At 44.8% G+C, this 13,257-nt stretch overlaps 1 protein-coding gene across 1 annotated transcript in view; it reads left to right on the top strand.

Moving 5' to 3' along the window:
• Positions 1-13,257, top strand: part of glrbb (glycine receptor, beta b) — a 92,604-nt gene that overhangs the window by 77,832 nt on the left and 1,515 nt on the right. Inside the window, exon 9 of the mRNA XM_080502332.1 lies at positions 2,440-2,732. Within this exon, the coding sequence (XP_080358458.1) occupies positions 2,440-2,732 (293 nt within the window). The remainder of the gene's footprint in view (positions 1-2,439; positions 2,733-13,257) is intronic.

Genomic DNA, 13,257 nt, shown 5'->3' with positions numbered 1-13,257 from the left:
CCTCTTGTGCGTGTTCATAGGGGAGTGTTGAACTGCTTTTGGTCTGACCCGTCACCTAGGACCTGTTTGCCTTGGGAGACCCTGCTGGGGGGCATAAAGCTCCTAGGATCATTCGGGTGCTCAAACTCCCCCACCACGATAAGGTAGCAGTTCAAGTGGGAGCAAAGAGAAACCAGTAAAAGCTATATGTTTATTTCTAACTGAGCCATGTATCAGCTGATTTGCTCCACTTCATCATTCTGATATTTGAAGTGATTTCTCTTGATCAATACTTTTTTAATTTAATCATTATTATTTTTCTGAACGATGACCACATCCCAACATTTCTATAAAAATGGCACCGATCAATCGTCTTTCGGCTTCTTGGGAGTAAATCTGTCGATTAACTTGATGAAAACTATCAAATACTGAATACTTTTCAGGATTTTCATCCCTTTAATACCAGTTTAACTTCATGGATGATGATAGTCATAAACTATATTTTTCAGCTTTGAATTTTCTAAATTAAAATATTGATGATTGTGGTTCAAAAATTGGGGAATTTTGTAATATTTATTGATGAATCAGAAAAATCAAGTGCCAACAGTTTTAAAGCAGTATTCCAAGCCTTATTTTATCAATACGAAATGATAAATATGTGGAAATAATTGTGTTAAAAAACAAACTTGAACTTCATGCAATATATGTGTGTGATCAATGATTGCTGCAAGAGCCCTACAAGCAACAAATCCATTAAACTACATGTATTATAGATGTGTTATAGATGCATTATGCACGCAGGCAAACAAAATGGAATGTTTCGCTTTTGTCCCAGCTGACGGTTTAATTAAAAATGTAATATTTGGACGTAAATGTCCCGGGTGAGGTTTTAGTTCAGGCTGGCCTTGCTTGCTTTTCTTAATATATCCGCACACATGACTGTCAGTTTGCTTCCTGTTTGTTTATATTGCGTTGCACGTTGCATGAGGCGCACTACGGATCCGGGACCTCGTGCAATATGTCGTCGTCACTTGGATCCCGCATGAGCCCGAGCATCTGTGTGGATTCGATGCTCCGTTGTTGTCACGCCTCTGTTGCATCTCTCCATCCTCCCCTCCAGTTGTTCATCACCACTCTCATTCCATCATCATCCCTGCGACTCCTCCCAGACTGACTCCTCTCTAAATGGGATCAGCGCAGGTCAGTCAGCCACTCTGGTGTGAGGCCACTCTCATTTATTGCTCCATTGTGCACCATTGTGACTTTTTATGTGTTTGTGTGACATCCGACACCTGTACTCACTGTGTGTGTGTGTGTGTGTGTGTGTGTGTGTGTGTGTGTGTGTGTGTGTGTGTGTGTGTGTGTGTGTGTGTGTGTGTGTGTGTGTGTGTGTGTGTGTGTGTGTGTGTGTGTGTGTGTGTGTGTAAACACATCGTGCTCTTTTCATGTTTCCTGTCTGATGGAGGAGGCCGGATTTTACTCTGTACAAGACAAACCATGCTGTCTGAGCGTGTCTCCTCGGTTGCTTGACAATAGGTGGACGTCCTCTCATTAAACTTCATCCCCTGGAGAAAGCAGGTGTTTATTACAAACCTTGAACCTTGAGTGAACCCTTCCTTGATTAGTGGCCATAATGAGGCCTGGAGGCTCAGCTCATCACTCATTTATGTGTATTTACTGCATGACTGATGCAGCATTACTGAAAAAAAAGGGAGTGGGAGCCTTTTGTTGGTGGTTAGAAGACCCTCCAAAGCTGCCTGCAATTACGGAGGCTGAAAGAGTTGCTGCTGCACCGGCGAAAAAATCTCTAACCTGCTATTTTGTTGGCTCCCAGAGATAAAAACTACGTAGAATGAGTCTCTCATTAGAGGCTGTTCTCAGAAGATAATTATTTATTTTTTTTGTACAGATTTCAAGAATCTTATTTAAAGGGTAGAAAGTACAATTAAAAAAATAAATCACAGCTGGCAAAAGTACTTTAGTGAATCATGCTTATATCAAAAAGGTAAAGTATAGAGCAGAGGTGTCAAACATAACGCCTGTGGGCCAAAAGCGACCAGCAAGAGGCTCCAATCCGGCCGCCAAACCACCAAGCAATAGTTAAAATCAAATAACAAAAAAGACATTGATATCTTTTTAAAAACAAATTCTTTCCGAGTTGCGACACAACACACACCTGAGCTGAGATGTTGGTGATTCTGCCATGAAAGCTATAGTTACCTGCTTGCTATCAAACTAGCCTCAAAGTCCGGGGTAGTTTTGTAAAAACACCTAGAATGCAACAGTTATGGGAGAAGTTTTCTGAATATTTCACTTTGGCTTCATTAAAATTGGCTGTTTTTGATGCTTGTCATTTTCCGTAATAATTGTTTGGTTTTGTGAGGATATTTTCGATAAACGTACTCATTCCAGTGTGACCCCAGCGTGTCTGTCTCTCTGCTGTGTCTCCTCCGTGTGAAGGCATCCTCTCGGTGCTATCTCTGTCCTCGGAGTGCACCTCGCTGGCCTCTGAGCTTCCGAAAGTGTCCTATGTCAAAGCCATCGACATCTGGCTCATCGCCTGCCTGCTGTTCGGCTTTGCCTCGTTGGTGGAGTATGCCGTCGTCCAGGTGATGCTGAACAGCCCCAAGCGCATCGAGGCGGAGAAGGCCAAGGTGGCATCCAAGGAGAAGGTGGTGGGGAAGAGTCCAGCCGCTAAGAACAACACGGTGAACGGGACCGGAGGGACTCCACTGCACGTCAGCACCTTGCACGTCAGTACCTCAGCATTATGAATCCCACACCCCCTTCTCACTGTGATTGATGGGGTTTTTTTACCGGCGGGCCAAACACAGCAAATACATGTTTCAAAGTTCTGAGCAAGTCAGCAAGAGTGAAAGCTGCACATGTGACCATCTTTAAATCAAATCCAGAGTTTCTTTGTCTTAATTAACAACCACTGGAATCTATAGACAATTAGAAGGACTTTTATTCTGAAATTTGCTACGTTTTACACCCGGCATCGAGTTAACCTTGTTGAATAAACACAATGAATTCAGTTTTCAGAGAGAGCTTATGCTTGAGCCTCAACAGAAAGGAAGATAAAATAAGATAGGATGTTATCAAATAGATTTCATTGCTATTTGTTCGGGTACATCGTAGTACAGGTATATTGGCATCCTGACGAGTTTCCCTGACTCAAGAAGAAATCAAGAATGTAAAAAGATAGAAGGGATGAAAACTGTTTAGAATGTGAACAAAACACAAACACAAGGTCTTTCATTTTGTAGTGAGACCGTCAGGTTTACTTTAACTTCTATAACCCTGATGGTCGCAATACGATTGTTATTTTGAATGTTAAAACTTGTGAGCTCGCTCCATATTAACTGTCATATTTATTTAGACTGGCTTTTAATACTCAATCATATGGTGAAATGTATTTTATTTTACTCTATCATTTATATGCTGTATGTTTGTTCTCTTGTTTTCCTTTAATTCCTTTCATTATCATCTTAGTGGAAAGCACTTTGGTCACCTTGAGCGTTGTATAATTGTTGATTATTATTGATTGATCGATAGCTGTGGGCTGATTATCACAGGGGCATCAAGCAATAACCAAACCACCAAGAAAATGCTGTAAATTTCAAAGGAAAAATTGATTTTATAACAAGTTTCTAAGGAGGAGCGGACTCAACACAACACTGATACCCAAGCTGAGATATTGGTGATGAAAACTTGCCTCAAAGCCATGCTGTCAGGGGGATTTTGTAAAAAATACCCAGAATGCAACAGCTAAAGGAGACGCTTCTGGGATATTTCACTGTATTTTGCACCAGAAGGTTTCATTAAAACTGTGTGGCGGGGTTCTAGTTCAGTCCATAATAATAATAACAACCAAGATCCAGAAGGCAAGTCGACTTTGTATTTATTTTCCCCAAAAGAATAGTGCTGGTGCTCAGTGTGTACAATGGAGACAAATATATATATATTTACAGCGGGAAAAAAAAATGTAGCAAAAAAGAAAGCAAAACCAAACAGAACCTGATCTCAGCTCTCCTTTCAGCCGACGGCTTTCAGAAGTTTGTTTGGTATGGCCCGTTGCTACCACTAGCAGCTGCAGGGACAGACTGCCCAATACAGTATCCCACCCTGCTTTTAAAGGGTAAACCCCTCCCCTGGGTGTGGGATGACTTTACCTAACCAATCATAAAAATGAAAATAAATATTCACCTCCTTTCTTTAAAAGGAAACTCCATTTTTCTACGAAAATAAACAAAAACATTTTCCAAAGCAAAACAGAAAATAATTCCACTCAATGAAAAGTAAATAATTACTCAAAGTGCCTCGTGATCACATGATCATAACGCCATGCTCGTGGGCTTAATAGTCACAGAGTTAACTCCGCCCCTTCTTCGCTGTCCGCTGCAGGTGAAACACAGCAGTCAGGTGTGCACCCCTGGCTGACTATGCTAACAGTTGGGGAAGAGGGAGGTGAACTAATTGAATGATGTGATGTAAAGTACGGAGGGAAGTGAAGAAATGTGTGTGATTTTTATGTTTGTGTGTTGCCTGTGTGCCGCAGGGTGTGTGTGAGCGTGTGCATGAGCGTGCGTGTGTGAATGTGTGCCGCTGCCCTGTTACTGACGGCGGTGCTCCGTCACAAATTGTCTTTATGTTGGGACTGTAGTCATTATCAGAGACATGTTCCATCACGTCTACTCTGCATCACAACAAAGACAAACTTTAAAGTTTAAATTTAAAGGAACTATTTGACCAGTCCATACTAGTTGAGATGAAAAATTGAGCTGAATGTGGATCATGAACTGAAATGTCTTTGACAGCCCTGTGGTGTCATTATGTGTTTACACACACATTTTAACATTTCTGAAATGAATGACTCCCCCCTTGAACTGCAACCTTATCGTGGCTTCCAACCGGAAGTAAGGGATGCCGTCAAGCTGAAGAAGGAGTCCTACCGGGCACTGTTAGCTCATAGGACTCCCGAGGCAATCGACAGGTACCGGCAGGCCAAGCGAGCCGCAGACCGGGCTGTGGTGGAGGCAAAAACTCGGGTCTGGGAGGAGTTCGGAGAGGCCATGGAGGAGGACTTTCGGTCGGCCCTGAGGAAATTCTGGCAAACCGTCCGGCGCCTCAGGCGGGGGAAGCAGTTCTCCACCAACACTGTTTACAGTGGAAGCGGGGAGCTGTTGACCTCAACTGGGGATATTGTTGGGCGGTGGAAGGAATACTTTGAGGACCTCCTCAATCCCACCACCACGTCTTCCATTGAGGAAGCAGAGTCTGGGTTCTCAGAGGTGGACTGGTCCATTTCCCAAGCTGAAGTCACAGAGGTTGTTGTGAAGCTCCTCGGTGGCAAGGCACCAGGAGTGGATGAGATTCGCCCAGAGTTCCTTAAGTCTCTGGATGTGCAGGGACTGTCGTGGCTGACTCGTCTCTGCAACATCGCGTGGCGGCGGGGACAGTACCTCTGGACTGGCAGACCGGGGTGGTGGTCCCTCTCTTCAAGAAGGGGGATCGGAGGGTGTGTTCCAACTACAGAGGGATCACACTCCTCAGCCTCCCCGGGAAAGTCTATTCCAGGGTACTGGAGAGGAGGGTCCGGCCGTTAGTCGAACCTCGGATCCAAGAGGAACAATGCGGTTTTCGTCCTGGTCGTGGAACACTGGACCAGCTCTATACCCTCCACCAGGTTCTCCTGATGGTGGAACACTGGACCAGCTCTATACCCTCCACCAGGTTCTCCTGATGGTGGAACACTGGACCAGCTCTATACCCTCCACCAGGTTCTCCTGATGGTGGAACACTGGACCAGCTCTATACCCTCCACCAGGTTCTTCTGATGGTGGAACACTGGACCAGCTCTATACCCTCCACCAGGTGCTTGAGGGTTCATGGGAGTTCGCCCAACCAGTCCACATGTGTTTTGTGGACCTGGAGAAGGCGTTTGACCGCATCCCTTGGGACTTCCTGTGGGGGGTGCTCTGAGAGTATGGCGCCCGGGGCCCTTTGTTCATGGCTGTTCAGTCCTTGTATTCCCGGAGCAGGAGTTTGGTTCGCATTGCCGGAAGTAAGTCTGACATGTTCCCAGTGCACGTTGGCCTCCAGCAGGACTGTCCTTTATCACCGATTCTGTTTATTACCTACATGGACAGAATTTCTAGGCACAGCCAGGGGCCAGATGGGGTCCGGTTTGGGGACCACAGGATCTCATCTCTGCTATTTGCGGATGATGTGGTTCTGTTGGCTCCATCGAACCTGGACCTTCAGCGTGCACTGGTGCGGTTTGCAGCCGAGTGTGAAGCAGCTGGGATGAAGATCAGCACCTCTAAATCCGAGGCCATGGTTCTCGACTGGAAAAAGGTGTCTTGCCCCCTCCAGGTCGGTGGAGTGCCCTTGTCACAGGTGGAGGAGTTCAAGTATCTTGGGGTCTTGTTCACGAGTGGGGGAAAGATGGACCATGAGATCGACAGGCGGATCGGTGCAGCGTCTGCAGTTATGCAGACGTTGTATCGGTCCGTCGTGGTGAAGAAGGAGCTGAGCCAAAAAGTGAAGCTCTCGATTTACCGGTCGATCTTCGTTCTTACCCTCACCTATGGTCATGAACTATGGGTCATGACCGAAAGAACCAGATCCCGGATACAAGCGGCTGAAATGAGCTTCCTCCATAGGGTGGCTGGGCGTACCCTTAGAGATAGGGGGAGGAGCTCAGTCACCCTTAGAGATAGGGTGAGGAGCTCAGTCACCCTTAGAGATAGGGTGAGGAGCTCAGTCACCCTTAGAGATAGGGGGAGGAGCTCAGTCACCCTTAGAGATAGGGTGAGGAGCTCAGTCACCCTTAGAGATAGGGGGAGGAGCTCAGTCACCCTTAGAGATAGGGTGAGGAGCTCAGTAACCAGGGAGGAGCTCGGAGTAGAGCCGCTGCTCCTCCACATCGAGAGGAGCCAGATGAGGTGGCTCGGGCATCTATTTCGGAATCCCCCCGGACGCCTCCCTAGGGAGGTGTTCCGGGCATGTCCCTCCGGTAGGAGGCCTCGGGGCAGACCCAGGACACGCTGGAGGGACTATGTCTCTCTATGGCCTGGGAACGCCTTGGGGTGCCACCGGAAGAGCTGGAGGAAGAGTCTGGGGTGAGGGAAGTCTGGGCAACTCTGCTCAGACTGCTGCCTCCACGACCCGGCCATGGATAAAGCAGTAGAAATTGGATGGATGGATGGATGAAATGAATGAATAAATTAATTGCTGATAAATCGCACCTCTGCGTGTCTGAAAGCATTCACTGTGGCTGGTTAGTGTCTGAAGATGGTTTCATATCATGTTGATCTCGATCGAACAGAGAATCCAGTCGTTGAGTTTACCTGAAGAATGAGTTGAGTTTCATTCTTCTGAGAATAAAAATCATAATATAACCTTCAGTTTTTGCATAACAAGCTGTTCTACAAATTGCTGGCTAAAAGTCTACATATTCCATTGTCATATTGTCTAAGATTTGTGGGGGAAAAAACACAAAACGTGTTTAAAGTTTAATAGTGTGATCTACTGCGCCAAAACATAAAACAATTTCATCTCAAATAGAAATATAGGAAAACAAGTTTTCTGTGATTTATTATTAAATTGTTACGAAACACTTCTTGGAAAAGTTAGAGAAAGATCGCATACAGTTCCCCAAGTTTTTATTTCCATTAAACACCTTTGAACTTGAAGAAAATGAACCCAAAGAATGACAACTCCATCATCAATGGAGACTAGATGGAAGATTGTCCGTCTCAGAAGGACTCGCGTGGAACGCAGATTTATTGAATCTGTACAAATACCAGGAACAATGTCGTCTGCAGTTAATCAACATTATAATGACGCTGCACTTTAGTTCCCTGGAGGGAGAATATATTCAGAGTGGATACCTGGGGTTCAAACATGATTCCATGGAACTGATTCTCAGTAAATCAAAGACAATAGCCAAACTCAGATCCAAAATCTGCTGGGTGCACACACACACACACACACACACACTGGTCTGAATAGTAATTTATTTGCTGTTTAAACAGCACATTTCTTTGTGAAGAAAATATTCAGTGCAGCTGATGAACACAATATGTTTTACTAACATTCTGAAACGTCCTGCTGCAGCAGCAGAGTCACAACTTCTTCTGGAGCTTCTCCTTCTGGGTCATATTCTGGTTCTTATTGGTTTGGTTGAACTGTGTTTCTCCATAATGTAGTGACAGATAGAATGTAAACAATAGCATATTGCATAAGGAGATGAAGTATTTCCTCCTCTTCCCAAGATGGCCATGTGGGACAGAGCCAGTGCAGCTCCCTGAAAATCAGCACATTCTGAATGAGGCTCAAATGCTCAAATATTCAACTGGCTGAAAATCAAGGACAAGCTGGATATGGGGCAAAAAGCTTTGGGTACAATGTTTTTGAAAAAAATAAGAACCGTGTGAAAGTGTTGAAAAGTTGTGTGATATGACTCCTTTAATGGAGTTTCTTGTCAAAACCAGAACAAAATAATGAAGCTTTAATGGGCCTAATGACTTGAGTGAGTAAGCATATGATAGTGTGATTAGATCCCGTTCGAACCCCTCAGGCCTTCAGGAAAGTCGATAAAAGGGATTTTTGAATGACATTTAACTAAATCCTTCTGGAGATTGTTTTTTTGTAGTTGGGGTCGTTATGGTGTGTTGAGGGCGTCACCATGCCCACCTTGGAGAAATCCATATTAGGCAAGACTGCGGAGCACAAAGTTAGTCTAACGTTGTCTCTTTTTTTTTTTCCTTTTAAAATAGCTGCAGTGTTGATTTACCAGCAATGCTCAGGATTTCTTTACAGCAGCTTCAATGTATCGTCTGTTTTCAACTCAGTCCGAAACCATTATAATTTTTTTTTAAAGCGCCATTTTGAATTTTTCTTTTACCTTGGTAGAAACCGGACCTGCAACATTAATGTGATATGACTGACTGTACATACAGTGGAGTACATGCAGTGGTCAGAGGAAGAATAGCATCGATTTGACATGATCAAACTTCCTCAAGGTTCAATCTCGAGAGAGGTACCAGGCAGGGGTGTCCACTCTCACCATCTCTCTTTGTAATTTGTATTGAACCATTAGCAGCAGCCATTAGACAGAACAATAACATAAAAGGAATACAAACAGCAAATGTAACCCATAAAATATGCCTTTATGCAGATGATGTATTACTTTTCTTACAAAACGCACAGACCTCTCTTCCACAAACAATAGAGTTAATTGGCAGATTCTCTGCAATTTCAGAATATTCTATAAATTGGAATAAATCATTTGTCTTGCCTATTAACTCTATTTTTCAGCACACATCAAATACCCCACTAAAACCAGGGAACATCAAATACCTCGGCATTAATATGTCAGCCAAGCTGTCAGACTTGGTGCACTTAAACTACACCCCCCTCATTAAAACAATAGAAGAGGACCTCACTCGGTGGAGGACACTTCCTATATCACTTATGAGGAGAGTAGCAACAATTAAAATGATGGTCCTGCCTAAAATTAACTACATCTTTTCAATGAGTCCAACAAAACCACCAAAACATGGTTTAATAAATTGGATTCCCATATCTCAAAATTCTTATGGAAAAATAAACCATCACGTATAAGTTTAAAAACACTGCAGAACACCAAGGACTAAGGTGGCTTAGAACTTCCAAACTTTTATAATTATTATCTTGCCAATAAATTACTTTATGTTGTAAAATGCATTAATCAGAAACCCTTAGATGAATGCTAGCTATACATTGAAAATACATTCTGTGAAGATCTCCATATCAGATATCTTCCTTTCTTCAGTCCTGTCATCAAAAAACAGTTGCTTTAAAAGCATCAATCTACACACACTCTGGCAGTGTACACCAGTCCAAACATTCTGGCAAAACATCTGTGAAGATTAATCATTATGCCTGGACCCCCCCATTCCAGTTTCACCTGCACTTTGCCTGTTAGGTGATCTCACAGAAATTAAAAGAGACAAAAACGAGTCCTTCATGCTCCTGGTCGCAAAAAAGGCGATCCTCATGAACTGGGAATCCAAAAGCAGCTTCTCTGCTCTCTCCATCGGGTGCCTTCCGGGTTGGGGTGTGGCTCTCTGGGGTGGTTCCCCGGGGCGTCCCCTGGTCTGGGGGGCCACTGGGTGCCGGCGTGATGGCGTCTGGGCCCGATGGCAGGTGCTGCAGGCCCCCCCCACAACAGTTCCACCCACACCCAGTGGACACACACACACACACACACATACACACACACACACACACACACACTTCCACTCCTCATCAATGCGATTTGCTGCTGATTTTTCTTGTTTTCTGCTATTGTTGCATTGCTTTGCAGTTATTGTCATTGTAACAGGTACAACGAAATTACATAGAAGTTTAGGGGAAAGGACAACAAGAGGTGAGGAGAGGAAGGAAAGGGGTAGCCTTCGTTCCACGCTCACATCCAGGAGAGTTGAAGACAAAACACCAGCCTTGGCGACTGGGTATCTGGAAATCCGAAATGTAGATCAGGTTTGTTTTCGTTCAGGCGATTCAGCTTTATCTTTCAACCTTGAGTGTCTTTGGCCTTCATGCTGCTCCAATCTTGGCCAAATTTCTTAGCTTCCCAACCGAGTTCCAATTTTGCATAAACGTTCAAGAGACTTGCATACTCTTGAGTTAGTTTATCACATGAATCTGAGCGTTAAAAGCTCGGCACAGTCCTTCAGTGACGATAGGCAGCCTTCCCAATGCAGCTGCTAGCGTCTTCTCAACTTTGCGATAGATCAGAAATCCGCCAGCTCCAATCAGCAGCTTACCTTCTATCATGAATCCCAATATGTAGAGGTCCTCCACATCCTCCATGGAAAGAATGGCCAAACACTCTTAGTCTCCTCCTGTTGCAAGAGCAAAAACTGTTCTGACATCAGAAGGCTCTCACTCACATCATTGTCTGACCAAGTTGCCAAACATCCATCCATCCATCCATCCATCCATCCATCCATCCATCCATCCATCCATCCATCCATCCATCCATCCATCCATCCATCCATCCATCCATCCATCCATCCATTGTCTGCCGCTTATCCGGGGCCAGGTCGCGGAGGCAGCAGTCCGAGCAGGGTTACCCAGACTCCCTTCACCCCAGACACTTCCTCCAGCTCTTCCGGTGGCACCCCAAGGTGTTCCCAGGCCATAGAGAGACATAGTCCCTCCAGCGTGTCCTAGGTCTGCCCTGAGGCCTCCTACCGGAGGGACATGCCCGGAACACCTCAGGTCAACAGCTCCCCACCTCCACTGTAAACACAGTTGGTGAAAAACTGCTTTACCCTCCTGAGGCGCCGGACGGTTTACCAGAATTTCCTCGGGGCCGACTGAAAGTCCTCCTCCATGGCCTCTCCGAACTCCTCCCAGACCAGAGTTTTTGCCTCCACCACAGCCCGGGCTGCAGCTCGCTTGGCCTGCCGGTACCTGTCGATTGCCTCGGGAGTCCTATGAGCTAACAGTGCCCGATAGGACTCCTTCTTCAGCTTGACGGCATCCCTTACTTCCGGTTTCCACCACCGGGTTCGGGGATTGCCGCCACGACCAGAGACCCTGCGGCCACAGCTCCGAGCAGCAACTTCAACAATGGAAGTGGAGAACATGGTCCACTCGGACTCAATGTCTCCAACCTCCCCCGGGATCCGTGAGAAGCTCTCCTGGAGGTGGGAGTGGAAACTGCACAGACAGAGGGCTCAGTCAGGCATTCCCAGCAGACCCTCATAACACATTTGGGCCTGTCGAGTCTATACGGCCTCCTCCCAGTCCAGCGCATCCAACTCACCACCAGGTGGTGATCAGTTGACAGCTCTGCCCCTCTCTTTAGCCGAGTGTCCAAGACACGTGGCCAGAGATCAGATGACACGACCACAAAGTCTATCATTGACCTCCGGCCTAGGGTGTCCTGGTGCCATGTGCACTTATGGACACCCCTGTGCTCGAACATGGTGTTCGTTATGGACAAGCTGTGACTGGCACAGAAGTCCAATAACAGAACACAGCTCGGGTTCAGATCGGGGAGGCCGTTCCTCCCAATCACCCCCTTCCAGGTCTGTTGTTTCGGCCTATGGACCAGACAGCAGCTCAGAGTACCCAACCTTCTTAGAGTCCCTGGGAGGGGTGCTGGATAGTGCTCCAACTGGGGACTCCATTGTTCTACTGGGGAATTCAATGTGGGCAACAACAGCTGCCGAACAGGACAAGAGTTTTAAAAAAAGAAAAAGAATAGCATCGATTTCATATGTAAACTTGTACAGTGTAACGACAATTCATTGCAGCTGTGGTGCTAAACGGACATCAGATTAAGACTGTGTGAAATGTATGTAACATTAAGTTAATAAACTCTGTGCGTTTATGTGTATTTATGACTGTTTTGTTTGTTTAAATCTTATTACATGTTCACATATGTGAACTTCCTGTCCTCCATAAGTCTCCCAGGAGGAAAATATAAAGCAGTTATATTTCTTTCGTGAGAAGAAGGTCAAGCTGACCATTAGACAAGTTTGGATTTAGAAGTCAGATAGAAGATATTCAGCAGAAAATGAATGGAAGTGAATATATGTGATTATTTTTGCTCTAAAACAGCCATAATAACCTTTAAATTGTAACTTTTTTTTTTTCCTTTGTTGTGGCCCAGTGTTTATATGATGGGAATGTTGATATTTTCAGAAAACCAAATTATTACTAAAGAAAATGACTCCAAACACAACATAAATTCATTTTTAATGAAACTTTCTGGTGCAAAATTCAGTGAAGTGTCCAGAAAACGTCTGTTGCTGTTGTCTCTGTTTTTACAGGCTTTTACAAGCAGGAAGCTTTCATGGCAGCACCACTGATCTCTCACGTCAGGTCTCAGTGTTGTGTCTGGTACTCTTTTGTTTTCTTTAAGTTTTTACAATTTGCTTGGTGGTTTGATGACCAGGTCTTTTTTATTAAAAAAAAAAAAACAACCTTTAGAGAAAATTGCATCACATATCAAGAACAATCATATTTAAAATTTTAGCTGTACTTTCCACCTTCAGTTAAGTTTCTTTTACACAACATTTGCATTTATATTAAGTAATAAATGACGCTATAGTGTTTTGTACAGTTGTACAAAAACTCCAGCCTCAAAGAAATGAAAGCTGCTGTATTTAATCGCTCTCCTTCACTTCTGACGATCTTCTCGGAGTGAGGACCTTCGGTCGTGTTGCTCTGCACTGCGTAAACTGGGTTTGATTGCTCAGTCGAGACATT

Source organism: Blennius ocellaris (genome assembly GCF_963422515.1).
Source record: "Blennius ocellaris genome assembly, chromosome: 9".
NCBI classification, from domain to species: domain Eukaryota; kingdom Metazoa; phylum Chordata; class Actinopteri; order Blenniiformes; family Blenniidae; genus Blennius; species Blennius ocellaris.
This window is presented reverse-complemented; position numbering and strand designations above follow the sequence as displayed.